The sequence below is a fragment of the Papaver somniferum genome, unplaced genomic scaffold, assembly GCF_003573695.1.
Source record: "Papaver somniferum cultivar HN1 unplaced genomic scaffold, ASM357369v1 unplaced-scaffold_123, whole genome shotgun sequence".
Classification (NCBI taxonomy): domain Eukaryota; kingdom Viridiplantae; phylum Streptophyta; class Magnoliopsida; order Ranunculales; family Papaveraceae; genus Papaver; species Papaver somniferum.
The window spans coordinates 2,704,470-2,731,185 of record NW_020621381.1 but is presented as its reverse complement, the minus strand read 5'-3'; the positions used below and the strand labels follow the sequence as shown (position 1 = coordinate 2,731,185).

Below are 26,716 nucleotides of genomic sequence, written 5' to 3'. Positions count from 1 at the left end.
TAAGATTCATAATCACAATGCAATTTTTTAATACGGATATCAGCGTAATACAGGTAGAACCCATAAACAACAAATATCTGGGTTCTGGACATTCACTTTCACAATCTATTGTCACACTTGTGTTTGACCATAGATGTGAATAACATGAAGGTGAACCTCAAAAACATTACAAAGGCTTAAAAGCATAAGAGCTTCATATTAGTCATGTTAAGACTCTGTATATATCTATATTACAAAATACAAAGGATTGATTATAAGGTATCAGAGTCTCATGGGGTTATTTTTTGATCAGTAAAGGTTTAAAGGGTGAGTGCTACTTACATTCTCATCGATCGGGAAGACATCATTCGTGTCCATGATTCTAACTCGTTTTTTGAACTCATTTGAATTACCCACATGTGTGTGGGCGAGAATTAACATCAATTGACAATCACAACATTCAAAGAATAACATATAACAATAGTTTCCACATTGGCATTATAATAAACATATGACATGAATGACAACCACTTTAAATCATGAAATTCCACTGATATTTACCTGAGACTGATGTTAGTGTGTGCAGAGTTCTCGGATAAAGTGGAGGATTAAGCCCTGTTTGACACAATCAAAAGGTGTGCGGTTCTATGCACATCTGTCGTTAACTACCAACAACAAAACCAATCAGAAAATAGAACCTCTGGAAAAGTAACAAATATAAAATACATAAATATGAAATAAACAGTATTAAAATTAGAGAAACTTACATGAACAAATGAATCTTGATAGAGAAAAAGGAGATTGGTTAGCACTGAGAATCTGTGCGAAGTAAGATCTTTGGGGGTTTATGTAGCCGAACAGTTCAAGGATTGGCATGCAGAAATAATCTTTTATTTTGGTAACGTATAAACAGTTGATTTGATTATTCAGGTTTGAATCAAAAGGAGTAATGGCGGTTCTGATTTCCTTCTTTACGGACGAGAAGCTGGAGCAGAGTACTAATTTCCTTCGTTACGGATGAAAATCCGGAGCTGAGTAAAATCGTAGTAAAGGAAGCTTACTTTTAATAGGCATAACAGAAGGAAATTAAAAGAGAGGAGAAATTTGAGACGTTGGATGAAGGAGTAGGATAGGGGTGTATTATGAGCCACGATTTATCTCCTTCACTTTCTTGCATTTCCGGAGAAATAAGAATCGTCGATCGTTATAAAAGACCTATGCAAAACCGTTAGATGGCGAAAAACACATTTGTTTTTGTAAGATGGATATATCTTTTTTTTAGCAGTAAATAAGATTTAGTAATTACTCCCTCACTTCCGCTATTAGTTGACCTATTTATTTTAAGATTTTGTCCCATAATAGGTGACCTATTTCATTAAATAAGGAGATACTTCTAAAATTATCCTTTTAATTGATTTTTGTTAGTATATGAAATATATATAATCTGATAGGCATATTTATATTCGTTATGTAGGTGTTTTAAAATGTATTTCAAGGGTATAAAATTTGCGAACATCCGTGGTATAGGTTGAGGGATAAATCATTTCTAAATTTACCACCCCCTCCTTTCCACTTTAGATGATGTTCTAGGAGTTTTCATGTAGATTAAGAAATGGAGAGAGAAATGAAGATTTTTCAACTATACCCATAAGAAAAATCTTCTAACATGAATTGTTATTAGTGCATTTAAAAATAAACTTATATTTCCAAGATAAATGTTATGGTATTATTGGTAGTTTTGTGGGAAAATATGAAAACTTTCAAGTATTGTGGAACAAGAAAATAACCCTAAAACATCATCAAAAATGGAACGGAAGGAGTAGTTATTATCCATAAGGGTATAATTGTAAAAAACACTTAAAAAAATACTCATTTTCCTTCCGTGCCTTACGAATTGTGCAAACTTGAACTAGGTCATCTAGTGGGACGGAGGGAGTAGAAAATATTAAGAGGTGGTCAAACTAAAAAATATTTCTCTCTCTTCTCTCTCCTTTCTAGCTCCTTCTCAAAAACCAAAAAACCTCCCACCGTAAAGCTTATTGCTCAGATCTAATCCATTTTTGTTCTCTCTCTTCTCTCTCCTTTCTAGCTCCTTCCCAAAAACCAAAAAACCTCCCACCGTAAAGCTTATTGCTCAGATCTAGTCCATTTATATTTTTTTTACAATCAAAAGGGAAAATTATGTTAAGAAAAATAGCAGTCAACAGAAGTGACTGCTATCAAAGATGCCAAAAATGAAACACAAATTAGTTATCGGCAATTACAGCATCCAATTACTAATTAGAGTGCTTAGAGGGTAGCCATCAAAAAGCTTATAAGATAAAGTCCAATTAAACAAAGTACATTTAATTAAGATTATCAATTGCTTCTAATTTATGCTTCTTTTGCTTTCCAAAGTGTTAATTTAACACTGTTAGTGAAAACCCATTTTAAGCCAAAACTATCGAAGAAATAACTCCAAAGCTTTGTGGTTTCTTTGCAATGTAAGAAGAGACGCGTATTCGTCTCTTTCTCATTATTACACAACAAAAAAAATATATGTATTAGATCTGCCAGCCCTATGAAGACGATCAAGAGTAGGAGCTCCACCAAAATAAAGTGTCCAAACAAGGAATGAAACCTTAAGAGGAACTTTTGGGTTCCACAACTGTTTGTGAGGGAATGATAAGTATCCATCCAAATCCAAAGAATTGTAGCAGCTAGCCACATTAAAATCATCCACTGCATCCCATTTTCTCTGATCATCTTCATTCGCTATCCCTAGGACCAAAGATGGATCCCCCAATACTTGAAGAAGAGATATAACATCTTCAAGTTCATTTTCATTCAAATTTGTAGAGAAATCAAAATCCCATGCCATACTTGGAGAAATGCACTCTTTCACAGTAGCATTTTTCTTTCTACACAATCTGAAAGAGACTTGAAAGAAATATGTAAAGCATTATTCCGTGTCCATTTATCCCTCCAAAATAGAAACTTATTGCCGCTATTAACCGTGAACAAAGTATTCTGAACAATATGGTCTTTGGCCTTGAGAATTCCAGCCCAAAAACTATGGCCGACAGAATTAGAAGTAGAATTTGGCAAAAAGGAATTAGGATTACCTCCAAATTTTTCGTGTATTATTTGTCCCCGTAAGGCTTTACGCTCAACTCTATATCTCTAGATACATTTGCACTGAAGGGACTTATTAACAAGATTTTGTTTTTTGACACCAATTCCACCTCTATTCTTAGGTAAATGAACTTTAGCCCAAGACACTCAACTTCTCTTCTTAGAATTTGCAGTAGAACCCCAAAAGAAATACCTCATAATTTTCTCAATGCTTTTCATAACTGAATAAGGAATCTGCAACATTGACAAGTAATATATAGGCAGACTAGACAAAACATTATGTATCATAATCAGTCTTTGGGCCAGGTTTATTTATTTTATTTTATTTTGTTTTCTTAGATAAGTAATAGTGTAGGTTAGATTTTTTTTATTTTTTTGTTAATCTCATTGTTTTTAGGAGATTTTATAGCGTTCTTGTGGATTTTTTGCCCTTTTTGTTTATGTCTTCTCCTTATGGAGATTCTTTATGCGCTCTCGTGACGTTTTTTTGTGATTTTCAAGAAGAGAAAACCTTATCAAAATGGTTGGATTATAATCCAAAATAATTCTTTTAATCTTCGGATTGCTTGGTGCTCTAGTTGGTAATTCGTTACTTCTCTTCACGGAGAACTCTTTGTTAGTACCTTTTAGTTGTATTTCGATCTTTGATCTTGATGTTCTTGAATTCCATGTAATCCCTATTTTATCATGAATGAAATTTATCAAAAAAAAATAAAAAATTAAGAGACATTGTCTTCGTCAATAGAGGGCTGAAGTTAAAAAAAGGAAATTGTTGAATCTAAACAAACTACAATTAGAATGATAAAACCAACCAAACACTATGGTGAGGGTTTCTTCTTCGCTATAGCTTAATTATAGCGACCATTATGGTCTTCTGTATTGCTTAAGTGTAGCGATATCCCTTAGTTACATTTAAAAGTGTATCACATCTGATCCAGATTGTACAGAAGAGAAATCACACGGACACTCAGTTTTCGTGTAATTTTCTATTTTACGAAAAACTGAGTATCCATGACATTTTACACAGAAACTGAGAATCGTTTGCCAAGTTTTATTTGTTTGAACTTTTTTCGTTTACACTCCACTCACATCCGATCATAATCATCATTCTCAACGGCTCTAATTTCTCCGCCGTCGGATCCCAACGGTTATTTTTTCAAAATTTGAGAAAAATGTTTATAGAAGGTAACTCTAATTCTCAATTTAAACTTGTCCCAAACAATTGAGTTTAATTGATTTCTTATCTCTCTTCTACTATACTTCTTTGGTATTTTCATAACCTTCTACTACTCAAGTTCTTAAATATTAGTTTGATTTAAAATGGTTATTCAAAGAGAAGAAATTGATCTAGCCACTGCATACATTTATGTGAGTTGTGATGAAATTGTTGGTACACAACAAAAAACCTCTCTTTTCTGGAAATATATTCATGAAATTTTCGTCGATCGGAATGGCAATCTTAATGAAAGGGATCTCAGTTCCTTAAAAACAAAGATGAAAGCAATCAAAAAAGATTGTAGAGAATTCGTGTCAATACTTAACACTATATATCGGTGAACTAAAAACGGTGCTTCACATGAATATTTGGTAAGTTCTACCACTTTATTATTTATTTTTCTCCGTTATATTTAGTAATTAACTTATTTTTTTAACATAAAATTTCAGACACGAGATGCTCGAGACCAATTTTAGAATCAAATAGGAAACCATTCAAGTTTGATGCTTGTTATCAATTGTTGAGACTGAAAGTCCCTGGAATTGATTATCGGCTCACTGTCGCACAAAATATTGCCATGTTTGACATCCATCATAACTTTGTACCAGTCGAAGATGGGGTAGAAATCATTCCTAACAGAGAGACTCGTTGGAATTACAAGTATCAGGCTAGTCCTATAGGAACTAAAAAATCCAAAAGGGAAGCTAGGATGAAGAAGGATCGCGAGCAAGTTATATTCACGGAAGGTGATGGGAGAAAATCTTTGATTAAGATGGAAGAAGAAAAGATCTGTCAACATAATGCAAATATTTTAGAGTATGTTAAGGAAACACGATCGAGGAAGGAAGCTATCAAAAAGGAACCAGAAGGTCATCCATCTCCAAGCAATTTGGGCGTCTAACCAACAAAAAAATTATGAAATGCATGAACAACAGAGTTATCAAATGCACCAACAAGCTATCAAATGAACGAAGAACAGATTTATCAAACACGATTTGAGCAAGATAATGAAATTATGGTTATAGATCTAAGTAAGATAGCTCTTTACGAGAGAAAATATTACCGATGTAAGCAAAATAATATTTTGAAGAGGATGAATGTAATCAACATTGAAGATTTGGAAGATGAGGAAGTTATCCACCTCTAAAGTTATCCCTTAATTGAGTTTAGTTTTTTTATTTCGAGTCAGCCTAGTTTTAAATAAAAGATGTTATTTTATTTTTTAGTTCGTGTTGTTGTGGTCTTAATAAAAATTGTTGTTTAGTGAACTTAATGTAGTCATTGCTTGAATTAATAAAAGGTTTATATTTCGAGTAACCAAAGGCTTTATTTTTAGAAATTAACACTAAAGGCTCTATTTTTTGGAATTAACACCACTATCTCTTTAATTTTGAATTAACACCAACACTGGTGATTGTGTTGGTTACCATTGATGTAAATGTCATTAGAGAGATGTTATAAAAAGCATTCATTAATACTAAAATTTGAAATTACAATCTCTCATTCGACTATTTGTGTTGTTAAAACACTTTTTTGAATGAAATTTTCGAATGAGGTTTCTTCATGCAACACCTTCATTAAGTAATATAATGCCATGCGCTTACATCATAACATCGTGGACGATTTCTCGATTCGAATGGGTTGAATCTTTGCATCACCTTAATGATATTGAAATGAGGTTCGTAATGAATATCCGTTCATTTTCATCTTCGCAATTCTCGGAGAGATGTCGCTATTACCTCTCCATCGTTTTCACCCCCGAGTCGATATCGGTTGACATTAAATGTTAAAGCAGTAAATTCGTCAACTGCGTCGGCTATTGTTGCATATCGAAGGAACAATCCAGTTGTATTACGATTTTTCGGGTTTCCTGTTTCTGAGGAGAAATGCTCAAGAATGGTATGTCAATGAGATTGAATGGGATATCATTTTTCCTGCATTTTTTCTCCCCTATCCGGAAAGAATAAAACCAAGTTTCGACATAGAGATAAATCTTCCTCTAATGTAAACTCTGCAGGATTCACATAAGATCTTTAAGAAAAATTGAGAATAACTTAAGTGTTCTTTAGGATATAATCTTTTTCGTAGGTGTGTCTTGTAAATGGATTGTGTGGGTATATACTTAACGTTTGTGGCAGGCCGTTCTATTTTTTTGAACTTGCGCGCAACAGTTATAATTTTTGGAGCTTGCGCATAACAACTACTTTATTGGATCTTATGTCCAACGACTGCATTTATTGGAGCTTGCCCCCAACGACTAGATATTTTCCTATAAAACTATATTAAATATCATTTTCTCTAAACACAACAAACTCAAATCATTCTAAACCAACCCTCTAAACCATGTATTCAAGCAGTTCGACCAGTAAAAGAAAACGAATAGTATGTGTGGAAGCAAAAGAGGTTCTTCCATTATGTTTCATGGATAACCATAGTCTGATGGAATTCCTTGATATATTCAAATTTTCTATAACGAGGTTGCACCGGCATCATGAAGGTAATTGAGTCGTTACCAGAAAAAATTAGGTACTTGGAATGTGAATATCCTAACTGTCATGAAGAAGTACAATTACTGTAGGATGTAACGAAACAAAAACAAGTTGATAAACTCTGCAAAAATTTCAAACTTAAAGGGAAGCTGGAGTTTGAATACAAACAAGGGATTGAATGAGATACCCCTGGTTGCAATTCTTTCATGGAAATGCACCGGTCTGTAGCAAAGAAAACATATGGAAATCGTTTCTGGAAATGTCCTGGATGTAATTTATTTAAATGAACTGGTCAAGTGTTGTTATGTTTAAGTTTGATGGGTGAGTTTAAATATGAACTGATGTAATGTGCTATTTCAATAATTAATAGGTATTTTTTTTGTCATTTTAAGAGTTTGAATTTGATAACTGATGTAATGTGCTTTATTAATAATCTATACGTGTTATTTTCACTTTCGTGCGAATCACGATTACACTGAGCATGTGCAACAAGCCTTTAAACCATTAAGCAACCCTAATTGATGAGTTGTGTCCTACGAGGGTTTACAGAGATATATTCCCACAAAACCTATCATTATCTTACTTGTTCACTCTTCATCTGAATGCTCAGAATCAACATCTTGTGTGGGTTCTGGGTTATACTCGGGACGGTTGTTTTTCAACAATAAGTAGGAGTCATAAAATCGAAATTTCTCCCCAAACTTTTTTTTTGTAAGTTCCTTCAGCCGCCTCCTCCTACAACAAAAGAAAACAATATCTACAATTCAATTATTCAATAATCCAGTAGACGTTATTTGTAGGTAAATGGTAAGTCACTTAAGATTACGGGAGTGCAAGGTGGCTTGAAGAGGTATAATACTTTTTGTAGCGATACATACTCTCTCACAACTGAAGTGATTGTGCACAATCTTTCCTGAAAATAACTAATCGTTCGTTGGTTTGGATTCCCAGTAGTTCTAATAAATTTTAGCAGCATCTGGTCCCAAATTTTTGTGGTATTTCTTACTTGAAGTCCATCGTCATTCTCTAGAAAAACATCGACCCATAAACTAACAATCACTTCATCATCTTCTGGAGTATTATTCACCATAATTTTAAAAGGAAGGTGTTGTTTTGTAACTAACAATTAAGACAACAGAAGTGTTTATAATCGTAGATAAAGAAGAAAGTTGGTCGAATTGATGTGTTCATGGTCGAACTATGTGCGAATTATTTAAACAGGATAAATAATTTACTGTTTTACTGTAACACAAATCCATATACTGTAACTAAAGACTGAAAGTGACCATGCGACTGTACTAGAATGAATGAGGTGACCATACAAATGCAAGTACTGTATAACTAGATTGAGAGAAGTGACCATACGACTGCAATTACTGTATAACTAGACGTAGTGAAGTGACCATACAACGAGAAGTACTTTATAACTATATTGAGAGAAGTGACCATAAGACTGGAACTACCGTATAACTAGAATGAGTGAAGTGACAATACGACTATAACTACTGTATAACTAGACTTCAATAGGCCACTAACATGTCATAATTGTAAATAACATGTCCATCAAATTAAAACACATACATTGAGCAACATAATTGAAAGCGAAAAAAAACTATCGTCTATTCAAACTTCTACCCGCATCATTCAAACTTTTAAGTCTTAAAGTGCAACAACCATAAAGGAAAAATATCATTCATCCTCCTCATCTTCGTCATCGTACTCATCATTCTCATCGTCATCCTCATCATCATCATCATCATCTTCATCTCCATCATGTTCATATCCATTTTCAAAAGCATGTTCTCTTGCATGCTCAAAGTCATCTGGAATTTCGTCATTGTATTCTCTATAATAATCAAATACACCATCCTCGTTTTGACCATGAACAACTTCTTCATCTAAGCTTGTATCTTCATGTTCTCCACCTGATGATGGAAGTACTACGTATTCCTTATCTGAACACTCTAAACTAGACGAGTCTACTGTCTGGGCTCCCGGTTGTGCTTGGTCTCCTCTACGAGGATACACAACAATGTGCGTCATAAAATCAGTTTTTAATTGAAGGTGCATTTCAAGGCTTTTTAGACTTGACATAAAAAAACGATGATTATCTGTCGTCTCTGGAATCGGAACAGGAACAACTCTACCCCAATCCCTATACCGAGTTCATGCTCAATAATCATGTTGTGTAAAATTAGACAACATTTCATTATTAGGTTCAATTCAGATTGTTTCCAATACTTATAAGATGATCTGATAATTCTAAATTTACCTTGAAGCGCACCTAAGGCACGCTCTACATCCTTTCTTTTAACCATCTGATACTTTTTGGTTCTTACAATTTCTGGAACCTCCAATATCTGACTTAAAGCTTGTACAATTGTAGTCAACTTTGGATAGATACCATCGGCTAAGAAATAACTCATCTTGTATTGGTGACCATTGATGATATAATTGCATGGAGGTGCTACACCCTTTAGCATGTTATCAAAAACTGGGTGAGTGTTCCAACACATTCAAATCTTTATATGACCCAGGCATTCCAAAAAAAAATCATGCCAAAAACATAAATCATATGATGCCACCACCTCTAACACCATACAACTATGTTTGTCTTTAACCCGATAAATTCCTTGCCAAGCTATCCGACAATTCTTCCATGGCCACTGCATACAATCAATACTGCCTAGAATTCCTGGAAATCCTCATTCGGAATTCTCACGTAGCAACCTATGAACATCTTCAGGAGTAGGTTGGCACAAATATCTTTTTTCAAAATCCATGCAAATTATGTTGCAAAATCTTTGTAGATAATAGTATATTGTTATGGCACTCATACGAGTGTAATCACTGATACCCATCAGCTGTTGTACTTTTGCACAAACATTTCATCACGATAAAAAATTTCATATTTGGAGAATGGCCATAACACATGTTGCATCCGTGCGTTGATGCCATTCTAGATCCACTTTAAGTAATTTTCTTAACAATTTCTAAAATAAATATTCCTTCATGCCTAGACGTTGTTTGAATTGTCTGGAGGTATAACCGGTTCCAGGTGTGAAATAATCATTCATCATTTTTGTATCATGCCACAATCAATCTCCGGTAGTTACACAACATGTCTACACCTCCCTGGGCACTGGTTTCCGAATAATACACTGACGTTGAAAAGACGAGGGTACCCAAATATACCTCAATCTAAAACTTTTCCACCTATAATTCCTTTCTCCGAAAGTGATCGTATATGGACTGAGTCGAGACAATATAACTAATCGGTTCCCCAATGTCTAGAGTTGGCCATACCAATTAAAATATATCGATCATACCATCTCAGGTGATTACTTAAGATCGGTTTCACTAATAAAAGTCATACCAATACAAAAGTCAGGCATTGTGAATAGTTTTACCAAAATACATAAACAAGTTATGAGCGGTTATACTAAACACACATATTGGTAATCCAAAGATATGCAATGAATAATAATACCAATAAGCCTAGAGATTTCTCTTTCGATTCATAAAGCAAGTTTATGAATTGTACTTCCTTTAAACTTATGTAAAACATTGTTTCCTAAGACAAAATCTTCACCCATACCCATACACATAATCACAATTCAATTCATACGATTATGTCAATGTCTTATATACGAAGTTCAAAAGATAGATGTTATACTTCGTATTGTAATTCCTTAATACTATGTCTAACTAGAGTATAATCATTCACAGCTTCGTAGTTATGTTTTCAATATGCACGACTTGAAAGATACGTTAGGAATGATACAGTTCAAGTCAAATATTACTAACCTCAAGAGGAAGGATGATGTTGTCATTGTAGTTCTTTACTTCTTCATATTCTTCAAGTCTTCGAGTAATACTTGTAAGTCTCATATCCTAGTAACTTTCTAGCTAACCTATACGAAGTTGACTCTAGTAAATAATGAAGCGACTCTTTAAATGAGTTTTGATTCACTAAAATATGACAACCAAACTTGACATACCAACGCTTGGTGGGTTCAACTTAGTTATGCTTTAACAATCTCCCTTTTTGTCAATTTTAGTGAAAAAACTCTTACATCATATGGATAAACAAATTACAAGAATTCATTACACATACGCTTGATTCCAAGTTTCAACAGCACAATAACATGTATACATTCAATCCATAAATGCTGTTGTTGACATTATAATAACAAAGCTAATACTCCCCCCTAAAGGTAAGATAGGTAGATTTTCAATCCGCACGTCTTTGTTATTCCCTTTGTAGTTAAGATAACCACAAGTATCATTATGATATGTTACTCCCCCTTAGTCTATGCTTTACTCTTTCTTTAGATATAACGTTTAAGCACCCATTGTCCTTTCCTTAGTGATACCAAATCACTTGTTTACTCCATATATTTCTCCCCCTTTTAGTCACAAAATGACAAAGGTACGAGCAAATAAAGGACAAACCGAAAGGATCTTACAAATCTTAAAAAACTTGCAACCTATAAGAATTAAGCACGAGGGTTCAATACACCATTTTAGATAACCAATATCAAAACCGAAACTGCAAAGTAATATTGTTTTGATATGTTACCAAGGAAACAATTGCCCGAAGAAATTTTCCCTAATAGTTTAGCAATTCAAAAATTGCCTAAGCACCTTAATTCTTTTGCTAAACCGATTGTACAAATACAATCGCTTGTTCGACAAGACCAAAATAAAGATCAGAATTAACTCTATTTTTCTCATCAGGTTCTAATTATTCAAATGATAATTTAGACCTTTCACTTTTAAACAAGACAAGTACTAGGTTAGTTAACTAGCATTTCTTGTTAAGGCATTCAATTATACTTGAATAACTGAAATCTTGACTTTGATAAGTCTAACTCAGATCAGAATTAATTTAGTTTCTCTTATCCTGAATCGAATTGGACTAAACAATTTATCCCGAAAACCTTTTTGTTAAGACATAAACAATTCTTACTGAAAAGACGAGGGTACCCAAATATACCTCAATCTAAAACTTTTCCACCTATAAGTCCTTTCTCCGAAAGTGATTGTCTATGGACTGAGTCGAGACAATACAACTAATCGATTCACACTTTGTGTGATCGTCTATGGATACGAGATCGAGACAATACGACAACAAGACAACTTGTGTGATTGACTATGGATACAAGATCGAGACAATACAACAACGAAGTAAGTTTACTTGATAAAAGGTGGGACTTAACCAAACACAATAGGATTGCTATCAAGTAAATAGGAATTAACGTTTGTGTATTTTACTTCTATTGCGGAAATAGAAAAGTAAAAGACCCGACAAGATTTTGTTAACGAGGAAACTGCAAATGCAGAAAAACCCCGGGACCTTGTCCAGAATTGAATACTCTCAGGATTAAGCCGCTATACAAAATCTAACCAACTTCGTATAGTTGAGACCAAACAACTAAACATATAGTACACCTAGTTCCGTCTGTATCCCTGCGCCTCCAACTTGCAATAAGTCATGCACTTGGAACAATTCCTTTGGTTCATATTCCAAACAGTAAAGGAAAAATAAATTTGTTCGGTAACAACTCTTTTCAATCAACGTGATATGAGTTTGACAAAAGGCTCCTCCGTTTATCCCAATAAAATCCTTTGTCAGGTCCTTAGATCTATCTTTTCAACAACTACCAAAGAAATTGTTAAGATTAGGAAATCAATACTTTTAATCACAAAGAATTGTATTGATGTCGATCTACTCCACTAATCAATCAAATCTACCATAAAGATAAACTGATTATAGTTGGATCCTTTTCCAACCGAAACAAGTTTTGTGCACACCAAAGATTATGAACCCAAATATCTTCTATGTGTTCAAATATTCTTTAATCTTCAATAAACACCTGCACACAATCAACTTTAATCTCTTGTGATCAATCACACACAGAACGGAGTCTGTTCATAATGGATTATCACAAGACGTATTTAGATCTACAAACATTCTAAAGATCCCCGACGAAACTTCGATCTAGTTTGAGTGAATCTTATATCAGAAGAGAAGATTCTCAAGCATAAACAAACTAGGTGCAATCAAAGTTCAACTACCGTTAGTCAATCAAATTAATAGAAAACTAATAATAAACTGCAATTATCTAGTTTCCCACCAACGGTACTCGTAGAGCTTCCAAATCACAAAGAAGTCTTTAAAACGAGCGGTCGTAAGAGATTTCGCCTAATTAGGGTACTTTCCTCTCCGAATAGACATCTCCACCAGTAACAACACAATTAAGTAGTTTTGCTGGATCTGAGGATTAGTTTGCTTGAAATGCAAACTTCAATATTTATAGACCAAGGAAGTTCGGACACCAAGGAATTTACAAAACAGAATATTCTCAAAGGTATGCAATAAAACCAAAAACGGTTTTCATAATTCCTGGAAATGCTCTGTCCAATTAATGACCGAAATCTCAGTAGAAACTCTCCAACTAGTAAATGCATACTAATAATTTCTATTTTCTAAAGATATGCATTTTAATTGCTTGAAATTAAAAGCATATAAAACTAAAAACCTTAATTAAAAGATTCTCAATTTATTTCGATCCGGGATTCTCCTTTAGCTATTAAGGAATATCTTTGAACAATAAAAGATAAGAGTTGCTGCACATGTTCAAAGTATGTCGACATCTTTACTTTGTAAATTCTTTTTCATATTTACAATCTTGAACCGATTTGCCAGACTTCCAAACAAGTTTAGACTTGGTTCATCTGACTTCCAAGAACTATGTGATTGATTATCCTATCAAATCACAAATCATGGGTTTCACGGTTCTACCAAAACAAGTTTCGGTTCTACCTCCAGATGGGTACTAGAATTAGTCACGCTAGTTATCAAAACTTGGTTGACTAGGTACTAGGATCGGTTCCCACATATATATGGTATCTAACTTGTATTTGTTGCACATGGTCATATGATCAGTTCCCCAATTACTAAAAACTTGTTGCACCTCTTACAAGGATCGATTCCCATTTTGTGATCGGTTGCACCTCTTACTAGGATCGGTCCCCCAATGTCTAGAGTTGTCATACCAATTACAACAAATCGATCATACCATCTCTGGTGATTACATAAGATCGGTTTCATTAATTAAAGTCATACCAATACAAAAGTCAGGCCTTGTGAATAGTTTTATCAAGATATATAAACAAGTTATGAGCGATTATACTAAACACGCATATTGGTAATCCAAAGATTTGGAATGAATAACAATACCAATAAGTGTAGCGATTTCCCTTTCGATTCATAAAACAAGTTTATGAATTGTACTTCCTTTAAACGAATGTAATACATGTTTCCTAGGACGAAATATTCACTCATACCCATACATAATCACAATAGCATTCATACGATTATGTCGATGTCTTATATACGAAGTTCAAAAGATAAGCGTTATACTTCGTATTGTATTCCTTAATACTATATCTAACTAGAGTATCATCATTCACATCAGTTATGTATTTAATATGCACGACTTGAAAGATACGTTGGGGAATGAAAGAGTTCAAGTCAAATATTACTAAGCTCAAGTGGAAGGATGATGGCGTCGTTGTAGTTCCTTACTTCTTCACATTCTTCAAGTCTTTACGTAATGCTTGTAATGTCTCATATCCTAATACTTTCAAGCTAACCTATACGAAGTTGAATCTAGTAAATAATCAAGTGACTCCTTAAATGAGTTTTGGTTCACTAAAATATGACAACCGAACTTGACATACCAACGCTTGGTGTAGTCAACTGAGCTATGGTCTAACAATCTCCCCCTTTGTCAATTTTAGTGACAAAACTCTTACATCATATGGATAAACAAATTACAAGAATTCATTACACATACGCTTTGATTCCCAAATTCAACAGTACTATAACATGTATACATTCAATTCATAAATGCTGATGTTGACATTATAATAGCAAAGATAATACTCCCCCTAAAGGTAAGATATGTAGATTTTTAATCCACACGCCTTTGTTATTCCCAACATCATATGATATGTTAGCCCCCCTATTCTATGCTTTACTCTTTCGTTAGATGTAACGTTTAAGCACGATTGTCCTTTCCTTAGTGATACCAAATCAAAACAAATCAATATCAATATCACTTGTTTACTCCATATATTTCTCCCCCTTTTTGTCATAAAATGACAAAGGTACGAGCAAATAAAGACAAACCGAAATGATCTTATAAATCTCAAAAGACTTGCAACCTATAAGAGTTAACCGAAAGGATCAAAGCCGAAACTACAAAGTAATTTTGTTTTGATATGTTACCAAGGAAACAATTGCCTGAAACAATTTTCCCTAATAGTTTAGCAAACCAAAAATCGACTAAGCACCTTAGTTCCTTTGCTAAACTGATTGCACACATAAAATCGCTTGTTCAATAAGACCAAAAAAGATCAAAATTAACTTTATTTTTCTCACCAGGCTCTAGTTATTCTCATCAATAACTTATACCTTTTACTTTTAAACAAGACAAGTACTAGGTTAGTTAACTAGCATTTCTTGTTAAGGCATTCGATTAGACTTGAATAACCGAAACCTCCACTTTGATAAGTCTAACTAAGATCAGAATTAACTTAGTTTCTATTATCCGGAATCGAAATGGACTAAATAATTCATCCCGAAAACCTTTTCTTTTTTTAAGCCATAAATAATTCATACAAACCAAATAAATCAACTTGCATAATTATTTACCTCAACCGGAAGCAATTGAATCAAACATAGACGTTAAAGTACCGCAATTGCACCGAAATTTCGTAAGCCTAAACAATTGATACCAAACCATAAATAAAGATAACAATAGTTTTTCTTAACCGGAAACAATTGAATCACACACATCCATACACAAATAATGGAATAAACATCAACTGTACCGAAATTTTGTTAAGTAAAAGCAATAAATATATGCAATAAAATCAGGCTTTTCTTAAACAGGAAAACGATTAACTAACAAATTCGTTACCTCAAGCTCTGCATCCTCGTCTCCCCTTAAGATATATCATTAAGCGCAAGTTCACATTAGAACTCCCCCCCGTTGTGTTTTCATCCTCTCGCAAAACAAAATAACAACAACAACTAAGCTTTACCAGAGAAAGGTTGAAAACCGGTTTTAACTAATGCAATGCAAAAGTTGAAACCCCGAAACACATATGTTTTTATGCTAAACCAAACGATTCAATATATTGTGACTTTTTCACATATTGTTTCAATCAGAACCCCTCATGATCCTTTGATAAAGCCTACCAACATGGGCTAGAACTCAATCCCGCTAAATCAAAAAGTCACCCAAACCATAAAGGTTCACACCATATGAGATCGAATATTAAGGTCATGAAAACCGAAATCAAACATCGCATAAACATACATAGCAATAATATAAAGCATTCAAGCATAGGCTATGTAAATGAAAACTATCACAAGAAAAATTATAAACTAATAATTTTATTCATAAATAAGATAGTTTTATTCATAAATAGACATTATACAATTATTGAAAGAAATAAAAAACTGATGTCTATTTTTCTGGGATTAAGTATTACAGCATATAACTTAATATCTAGTGGTGCTCTTGTTGTTCACTGAGGTTTCTTCAGTGTTCAAACTTTTGAAGCATGTATCAAGAGACTTGTCTGCAGTCACTTCTTGTTTCTCAAGTTTTTCAACCCGAACCTTCATATCAGCAAGATCAGCTTTTGTCTCCTCAATTTTATCTTTGAGTCAATCTTGATTTCGAACCGTCATTACGAGGTTGGTTCTTAGTTCTTCAAAACCTTGGATATAGTCAACCATACTACCAGAACGAATCGACTTGGTTTTGGTTGGATCTTATAAATTGTAAGCCCACAGACATGACTCATCTTGTGATCCAACTGAACTATCAGAATTATAATCAGACATGATTTTTTGATATGTTCTAATTCTTCCTTTTTGTATTGATTCCTTGACAATCCGTAACCGTTTGAGTTTCCTCTTTATTAGCCTTTGTGACACTGTGAGTTATTGGAGGCATGCTCGGTTATTTAAATAGGGGCTGATCAGGGTTTGAGAGTACAAGCAAGATATAGTTTCTCTTTAAGAAGAGACAACTTTTGGACCAAAAATATTACAAAAATATATTATGTTTCCTTTGTCCGAACTTCTCATGCTGTAAGGTTTATTAAAATTCGAAAATTCTAAATAAAACCTATTTTTGGAAGATCCTGATGAACATGAACACTTTTTAGACATGCATGGATTCGCAGTCATCCATACAATGTCATAGATTTTTCTGATAAACAAACAAAAAAAAAGTGCTCTTCATTTTATTGTGCTTTTCTCATCCATAATTAAGAGCACGGAAGAGGATGAGAGTGCACAATTTAGATACAACTACGTTGTATCTGAGTAAGCTTTTTCTAGCTTACAACGAGAATCAGAACCATAGTTCATGTTTCTCCTTGGGAATTTCTGCCCAAATATTTTCTCCCAGAATAATGATCTTTTCTAACTCTGGAGATATGATCATGTGGAGAAGATGTATTGATGTGAGAATTTTCAGAGATAGATAAATCTCTCTTAATTCTGTCAATGAGATTTTCATAAGATTTCTCATTCTAAGGATTTCCTTATGATTCACATCAGTATGATTATCTGAAACAATTATGGGAAATTCCTGATTGTTTCCTTTGGCAGAGATTCTCTCTTTCCCTTTCTCCTGGAATCGTTCTTCATCAAAACAAGAATTTCTTAGATATGGGTGAGGAGGAACCTTTTTCCAGAAGAGATTATCAACTTTTTCTTCTGATTCTTTTGAGTTGATCTTATCGGGTAGTGGTATATTCTGTCTTTCTACTGAGGAATGATTTTTCACTTTTTTAAGACAAGAAACTTCTTCCAATATCTTTACCACCGTATTTTGATGAAGTATAAGTTTCCTGCCAAGGGATTGAAAGTTGTATTCCTTAAGATCACGTTCACGGAATCGGTTCAAAGTTTCCTTTGGACAAGATTTCGTCTGATCATCAGTAGATGTAGAAGATGGTTTCTCGTCCTCTTCTGACTTGATGTAGTTAGGCAAACTATCATCATCTTGATCTGTTTCAGATGTGACTAAACCGGTTTTATCACAGTCTATAAAAATCGAGCAAGGAATTTTAGTTTCCTCAAAACCAGAAGAAATCACAACGGCATCATTAGTCAGAGTCATAGGATGTGTCTCTTTATCTTGAGTAAGAGATTTACCAAGGGCTTCTAATTTGACAGTGAGATCGATATTCTCTTTTGCTAGAAGATTCAGTTGAATGTCTTTATCTCTAATCTCATTCTTAAGAATATTTGACTCTGTCTTTAATATCATCACTTTCGTATACATAGATTTTATAGGCTTTAGGGGTTTTAACAACTCTTTATCAGCATCTTCTTTTCCATCAGAGAACGACACAGATGTTTTCGCAACTCCTGGATTATGAGTTAACGAAGTTGTAGCATCTTCAACTTTTGAGTATTCATACTCTTGCATAACGTTAACTGAATCAGACATAAATTCAATTTCTTATAGGTTGGATCGCACCAAACACAGATTGTAGGATCTTTTCGTGTTTTCCTTCTCTGATACCAATTGAAAAGACGAGGGTACCCAAATATACCTCAATCTAAAACTTTTCCACCTATAAGTCCTTTCTCCGAAAGTGATTGTCTATGGACTGATTCGAGACAATACAACTACTCGGTTCACACTTCGTGTGATCGTCTAAGGATACGAGATCGAGAAAATACGACAACAAGATAACTTGTGTGATTGACTATGGATACAAGATCGAGACAATACAACAACGAAGTATGTTTACTTGATAAAAGGTTCGAACTTAACCAAACACAATAGGATTGCTATCAAGTAAATAGTAATTAACGTTTGTGTATTTTACTTCTAATTATAATAAAACAATTATAATTGCGGAAATAGAAAGCAAAATACACAACAAGATTTTGTTAACGAGGAAACTGCAAATGCAGAAAAACCCGGGGACCTTGTCCAGAATTGAATACTCTCTGGTTTAATCCGCTATACAAAATCTAAACCAACTTCGTATAGTTGAGACCAAGCAACTAAACCTATAGTTCACCTAGTTCCGTCTGTATCCATGCGCCTCCAACTTGCAATAAGTCACCCACTTGGAACAAATCCTTTGGTTCGTATTCCAAACAGTAAAGGAACAACAAATCTGTTCGGTAACAACTCTTTTCAATCAACGTGATATGATTTTGAAAAAAGGATCTTCCGTTTATCCCAATAAACTCCTTTGTCAGGTCCTTAGATCTATCTTTTCAATAACTACCAAAGTAATTGTTAAGATTATGCATCAATACTTTTAATCACAAAGAATTGTATTGATACCGATCTACTCAAATAATCAATCAAATCTATCACAAAGATAAACCTATTATAGTCCTTTTCCAAAACCGAATATTCTCAAAGATATGCAATAAAGCCAAAAACTGTTTTCATAATTCCTAGAAATGCTTTGTCCAATTAATGACCGAAATCTCAGTAGAAAATCTCCAACTAGTAAATGCACATTACTAATTTTTATTTTCTAAAGATATGCATTTTAATTACTGGAAATTAAAAGCATATTGTAGATGGTGGATTTTCAACAAAGGTCAAAACCGTAAAATCATGATACATGTTTCTGACACGGATTTCAGGCATGTGACGATTCATATTTTACGAAGCCATGATGATTATGCATTTTAGAAGGCCTCCACTAGATGAGTGTTCGATATCTCGCATTTCATCATTCCCTCTATGTAGAATAACATAATTGGGCGGTTCTCCGTAAGATTGAGAGCAATAACGCCTTCAGGACGTCGGTGAAACTCACTGTTCCTTGACTATGTATAGAGACCGTGTATAGACCCAGGCAGTTCTCCGTAAGATTGAGAGCAATAACGTCTTCAGGACTTCGGCAAACATCCGATGTTTCCTGACTATGCACCTCAGAATGGGTATGACGCTTTAACTGGCTAATATCCCTTCTGCAATAGATTAATTCTAACGTGACATCCACAACTGTATTCCTAGAAAATAATATATCTTATCTTATTACTCCTATTCCATGATCAAACTCACGACTGGTTCTATGGAATGGTAATAGATAAATGTATTGCTCCAATTTCATGATCGAATCCACGGTGTGATCTCATGAAATGGTAATAGATATTACTCCTATTTCATGGTCGAATCCACGGCTGATCTCATTAAATGGTAATATCACCACCAATCTTATTACTCCGATTCTGTGGTCGAATCCATGATCCCATGAAATGGCAATACCTATTTTATTATTATTCTGAATTCATGGTCGAATCCACGACTGATCCTATGCATTGATAATAATAAACTACTCACTTTTATTGCTCAATTTCATGAATCATTCTCCACTGAATTTCATAAATTAGTAATAAATACTCAACAATCGGGCATCTGAGCTATTCCCGAGTGAGTCCCATAAAATGGTGAAAGTGTACTCAACCATGATGCACGAACGAGCACCCAAATGCGCGAATGAGCATCCAAAATATGGACAAATGACGAATCCGGCACAAAAAAGGAGAGAGAAAATAATAACATTAAAATAATGAAGAAGCGCCCATGAGCCGGGCACCGGCCGACCGACCATGCCTTAGCCATGGACGGTCCCATGCTTCCTCCATTATTCTCCTTATTTTTGTCGTTTTCATGAACCCATGAAGACTCCTCCATTCTAACAACTTTCCTTGTTTGAGCAAAACTCATGGTTTCTCCATATTTTCGTGGTTTCATGAAAAATAATAATATAAAAATAGGGAAAGGAGTCACGGGACTGGAAAACTTAGCCCTAGCCGTGGCCGGTCCCACACCTTGCAATCCCTAATCTTTCATAAATTATTATTTCCCTCATCTTGTGAAACTTCCCTGTTTCAGCAAAAATCATGGTTTCTCCATATTTTCTCAAATATTGCTCAAACCATGAAAAAGCCAAAAGTCAACATGGTCCCATGACCGACTAGGCTACTCACGAAAAGAATATTAAAATATTTCTATTTTTATATTTATAAAATATTGATCAATTGAGCATACATGCTCATTCCTGCAAAAATCAAGAATTTCAGTCAAGATGAAACTTTTCTGAAAATTCACAATGTTGCTCGAACGCACATCAAAAAATGCTGAAACTCTCAGTATGGAAACACGACCACCATGGTAACATGTGCATTCCCTCTTGACCGACCAGGGTCATCCATAGGGCTTGCAAAAATCCGATCCCACACGTTTTCCTAATTTTGACCTAATTTGCGCAATTACTCATATTGGGTCCAAGCTCTTTCCAAACAACTTAGGATTTTCTCAATCGACCATCAGCCGGTCCCATACCCTCAAGGGACCGTTTCATGCCTTCTTGTCCGGTCCCTCACTTTTTCATAATTAGGTTTTATCACCTAATGCTCAATCGAGCACTATTTCAATAAATGATGAAACCAACATTTAATCGTCATTCCTTCACCAACCGGTCAACTCGGGACCCTGGTGTACGCTCACTTGAGCAATTGGGCATCACATGGACGTCCATAGTCCCGTGTGGTCGGTCCCTCCTTGGCTCATGACCTATTTTCAGCAATCCGTCAATTAATGAGTAATCGATCAAAATTTAGGGTTTCGAACAAACGCTCAACAAATTATCATTCTGAGCATGTTCACACATTGAATAAGTTTATGTTGATCCAGCAACCACACGCGGATTAATTATATAATATTTGGTAATCTACCAATATTTTTAATTAATAATTTTACTGGGTCACGACATCCCTAAATAATTTTCTTAATTGAGCGATACTTGCTCAATCCATTAAAATTCAGTAAATTATCAGTAATTTGCTAAAATGAGTAACACTTTCTCAGTTGCTCGAATATTGATCAAATTATCAATATTCAGTAATTTTTCAGTAATCCGTCGAATTGAGAAATTGCTCAATTGGTCGAATATTGATCCAACTATCAATATTCATTAATTCGTCGAATTGAGCAATACTTGCTCAATTTCCCAACTATTAATATTCAGTAATTCGCAATACTTGCTCAATTGCTCGAATATTGGTCCAACCATCAATATCTAGTAATTCGTCGACCAACACTTGCTCAGTTACTCGAGTGTTCCACTGAGCAATTCGTCATTCATGCTCAATTCAACAAAACCTAGACTGTCTAAATCAGTCAACGTGACTAATTAAACACACGTATGTCGTGCAGACTCCACGATTCGTGAGATATCAATCACGTCACAAACGGGGGGATATCACTTAGCATTTTGGTCTGGCGGCCTAAGGCACGTGGATACATCCACAATGAGAGAATGTGATTAAGTCGTGCAACGGTTGAAGGAGTTAGAAAAGTAGTGGGTGAATAATCAACCAAGTCTCCACACGACCTGGAACTGGTTTCACCACGATCTCCCACTTTCCCACTCTTTCACTCAAGAAACCGTCACACTTACAGGGATCAAGGTGTTCACGACTCTGACAATATAAATAAGTCTCTGAATCCATGATTGTAGACAACGAATGATCACTAGCCGTCATCAATTGTCAACATAGAATTTCTCGAGTAACTACTCTCAAGAATTCGTCAATCTACCAGAACTTATTCGAACTCAGCAGTTCACCATTATTACAGACACCTTCAACACATCCACAATCCTTGATCATCATTGATCCCACACAATTCTCAACTTCCCTCCTACAGATCAACCCATCTCCCTCTTTGTGACCGAATTGACTCTGGATCGGCCATTATCTTGGTTTAGAACGGATTCCTACAGATTGATCTCTCGAATCTAAGCACTCCCTTTGCAGTGCATCTGTGTGAGGTTCATCAATTTGATCGGTCGATGAGTCTCGACAACACGCTCGACTCTTCACTTTCCCAAAAAAACCAGCGAACCGTTTTTCCCCATCCACAGATTGGCGACCACAGTGGGAGATTAATCTCTCGGTTGCAATCTCACATATTCGCAAAATGGTTGATCTTAGGTCAGGTTTAGTTACAAATCCTAACGCGAACATCGCTAGCACTAGCAACAATGATGGTATTCCAGAAACCATTCCTGCTTCCAACAATGGTGGTCACACTGCTCCTCCTCGAATCAATGTCGAATATCATCCTCTTTTTGGCCAACATCCCGAGGAAGTCAGAGAAAATCCACCCACTATCGTCGATCTCATGAAAGTTCAGGAAGTTCTCGCCAAAAATCAAACTGATATGACTGCTACTCAGAAGGAGCTATGTAACTACCTCAAAAGTCTTACTGAAAATATGTCAGACAAAACTCAGAGAAAGGAAAAGACAAGGAAACATCTCCAAGCACGAATCCTGAAGTTATTCCAGTCCACGACGAGGCCTACAAAGCTGCAGAACCCGTTGGTTTCATCACTCGTGAGAACCTGGAACGTTTTATGGAGAATCGGAGAAAGGGTCATACACCGTCTGTGCACCGTCATTAACCTCCATACCCCACTGCTACGTAAAGAATCCCTCTCCCAAAGGGATACACTTCTCCAACGTTCACACCCTACAATGGAACGGGGAATGCTCGAGAACACGTTTCCCGATTCTTAGAAGCCTTAGGAGAGCATGAGCACAACCATGTTGTCCGTATGAAGGAGTTTTCAAAATCCCCGACGGGTCGAGCATATACTTGGTACAACAACATCGCACCAGGTAGCATATCGAATTGGGGAGAAATGATTAACGCTTTCTACAAAAAATACTTCTTTGTTTCTGAGCAAGTTACCCTTTTCGAATTAGGAAGGATGGCTCAGAAGAATACTGAAAAACGAACGACTATGTGAAGAAGTTCAGAATTCAAGCTTTGGATTGTCATGATCCTAATGTTACTGAGCAACAACTGGTGGACTTGTGCATCAAAGGAATGATTCCAGTCTATAGAGCCTTATTGGAAAATCTCCGATTTCAAACCTTTTCAGAACTTCATGAAGCGTCCAAGAGATCAGCAACCACTGCTCCATCTTTGTTAGAAAGAACAAAAACTGTCAAAGTCGAGGAACCGAACGCCCAAAGCAGCACCAATAGGCGTTTGATCAACAAGCAGTATAACATTGAATCTTCCATGAATGTTGCTGAAGGGAGCAAGAGAAAAGCTGAGGCATAATAACACAAGAATGATCCTCCGGCGTCTCATCATCCAAAAGCACCAATGAAGGACAACCAGACCAGAAACACGCAACCACCAGTTCAGCATCAACAGAATGATTAGGAAGCGCCTGACTTCCCTTTTCCTATTGAAGAAGTGGTTGAACTATTAGAAGTCTGGATTCAAGATGGTGCAATCAAATTACCTTCCGTCAAAAAGGAACCAACTGAGGAATAAATAGAAAATGCACGCTACTGCCATTTTCATCGGTATGTTAGTCATCCAACAAGTGATTGTAGAAATTTGAAGCGCATATTCAAAGAAAAGGCCGACTCAGGGAACTGGGAACTGAAGGAGTGCACAGAAATCCTCCTCCGATCAGAACGTTTGCACTCTCCGAGCAACCGGTCAAGGAAGAAGTTCAATCCCTAATTAAGCGTATATGTGAGTTGATGTACTTGTCAAAGGCCCAAAGAGATGACATGTTTACTGCACTAAACCACATTGTGTCAGGGAAACGACTAACAATTCAGGAGACGCTCCCTGAACCTCCAGCAACAGACAAAGAGATGTATGCCTAGGGACTTCTCACTACAGTCCATCTCAAAGGAAATGAATTCAAGCGAGCATTGGTCGATGTTGGCACTGATGTTAACATCATCCCCTTGAACACTCTCAGAGCTGCTGGCATCACTCGACGAGAAACAACTCATGCACCTATCTCAGTCAGAGACCATGAAGGAATCTCTAGGGATGCTTACGGTTATATCATTCTCAAGATAAGGAATGATTCAATCTGGACAGAAACTAAATTCTTCATAATTAAGGAGGATCCAGGATATGACATGGTCCTTGGGCGAGCATGGACTCATGATGGAAAAGTTGCTGCGATATCTTCATCTTCAGGTGCACATTTCTCCATGGAAGAAAGCTCTGACTCGGAAGATGATCAACCGTTAGAGCATTTGGGAAAATTTGAAGCCTTGATGGAACTCACACGAAAACCTGGGGAAAGCGCCCACGAATTCTTCAGAAGGTTTCGCACTCAGGAAAGTCTTATTCCCCCTGATGCATATGTATTACCAACTTTCAAATATGCTACCCCAGTACGAGGACTCAGTTCTGCTCAAAACCTAGCTATCACCAAACGTTATGAGTGGCTAGTTTCTCCTCAACAATACTTCACTAAGTGGTTAGATACAGAACTTCTCAAAATTCAGCATTCCACCAACATGGTCATCTCCAGAATAATGGCCGAGTTTGATAAACAGTATCCTAGATGCTTCCCTCTGCGCGAATGTCCACATGTACCACAACCATGGAACTCCACTGCTCGGGGAATCCCAAATCAGCAGAAGATATTCAAGGCGCGTACAACCAAGCCTAACAAATTCCAGGAAGGAGATTTAGTTCTTAAGGCAGCTAAACGTGATCTCCATTCTGCAAGGAGATCCAACTGGGAAGGACCTTTTATGGTTGCAAGATACATAATTTGAGGATACTACAAGCTAATCAACATGGATGGCAGTACCATACCGGTAATTCATGAGAATTGGCTCAAAGCTTTTGATGTATGAGGTATTTGGCAATTCAGACGTTCCCTGCTAGACATAGAAATATTTGGTTTGCTTTTAGGATTTTCTTTCACATGTATTTTCAATTCATCCAAAACGTTTGCAATACTTGGATCCAGTATTTGAATTTAGTAATTTATCAAAGTTCTTTATTTAAGAAAAAATCTCTATCAGATCCAAAATTCAAAAGCAAATCCTCAGTCACTCATGAATTCAAAACCAATCAAAAATTCAAAACCAAAATCACATCTCTCAGAAGTTCAATGTTCGGAGATTATCGGAAGAAAACTAAAGAAAGCCGTCAAAGTATGATTTCTGCTTCTCAGCATTCTCTAAGACTTGCAAAGCCGCTCTCTCCAACTCCAGCTTTTTGGTCAGCTCAACAATCTTGGTCATTTTCTCCATCACGACGTTACTTATAAAGGGATGTTCTTCACTACTGCATCCTTGATGGTATTGATTTTTGATGAAGCCACTTCAAGTTAAAGACAAGTCTCTCAGAATTCTCCAGGTTGTACTCCCAATCAAAGAGGACATCTTGAGTAACGATATTTCTGGCCCTGGTTCGTATATCATCTATAACACGCAATATGTTTCCTAATTGCATTGTCAATAAGTAGCTACGTTCAGAATCTCTTGTAACGAAAATAGGGCCATACATCTTCCAAAACTTCTCATACATGCTGGCATACCCAGTGGGAACGCTGAATCCACCAACAAATACATGATACGGGAGTGAAGCACCAAATGGAGGTTCACAAATAATCCCTGCATTGGGATATTCGTGTATTACTACACGATTCTCAACTACTTGAGAAACCTCTATTGTCATTGCAGCATCCTCTTCTGGGACAGTCTCTTCTGTTCTTGGCTCGGTTTCGACAAAAAATGGAGTCTCAGTGTCCTCCACGGCTTTAGCAGCGATATTCTCATAACTCGGAGGTGCAAAAATCTCTTCTGTTCTTGACTCGGTTTCGACAGCATCTGGAGTCTTAGGTTTCCTCCACAGCTTCAGCAGCGATATTCTCATAACCTGGAGGTGCATATCTGGTGATGCCACTGCTTCGATTCACCACATTTCTCGAATTATCAACATTGATTCTGTCATTCTCAACTTCAATATTTGGTACCTTATGTGAAGATTACAT

At 35.7% G+C, this 26,716-nt stretch overlaps 1 protein-coding gene across 1 annotated transcript; it reads right to left on the bottom strand.

Annotated features, from left to right (window-relative positions):
* Nucleotides 1-8,487: 8,487 nt before the first annotated feature.
* LOC113331018 (glutamic acid-rich protein-like) lies at nucleotides 8,488-26,613 on the bottom strand. The gene is made up of 3 exons (XM_026577796.1): nucleotides 26,380-26,613; nucleotides 9,071-9,272; nucleotides 8,488-8,918 (listed from the first exon to the last, which is right to left on the bottom strand). Exons 1-3 carry the CDS (start codon nucleotides 26,611-26,613, stop codon nucleotides 8,488-8,490), a joined length of 867 nt encoding a protein of 288 aa, XP_026433581.1.
* Between the last annotated feature and the right edge of the window lie 103 nt (nucleotides 26,614-26,716).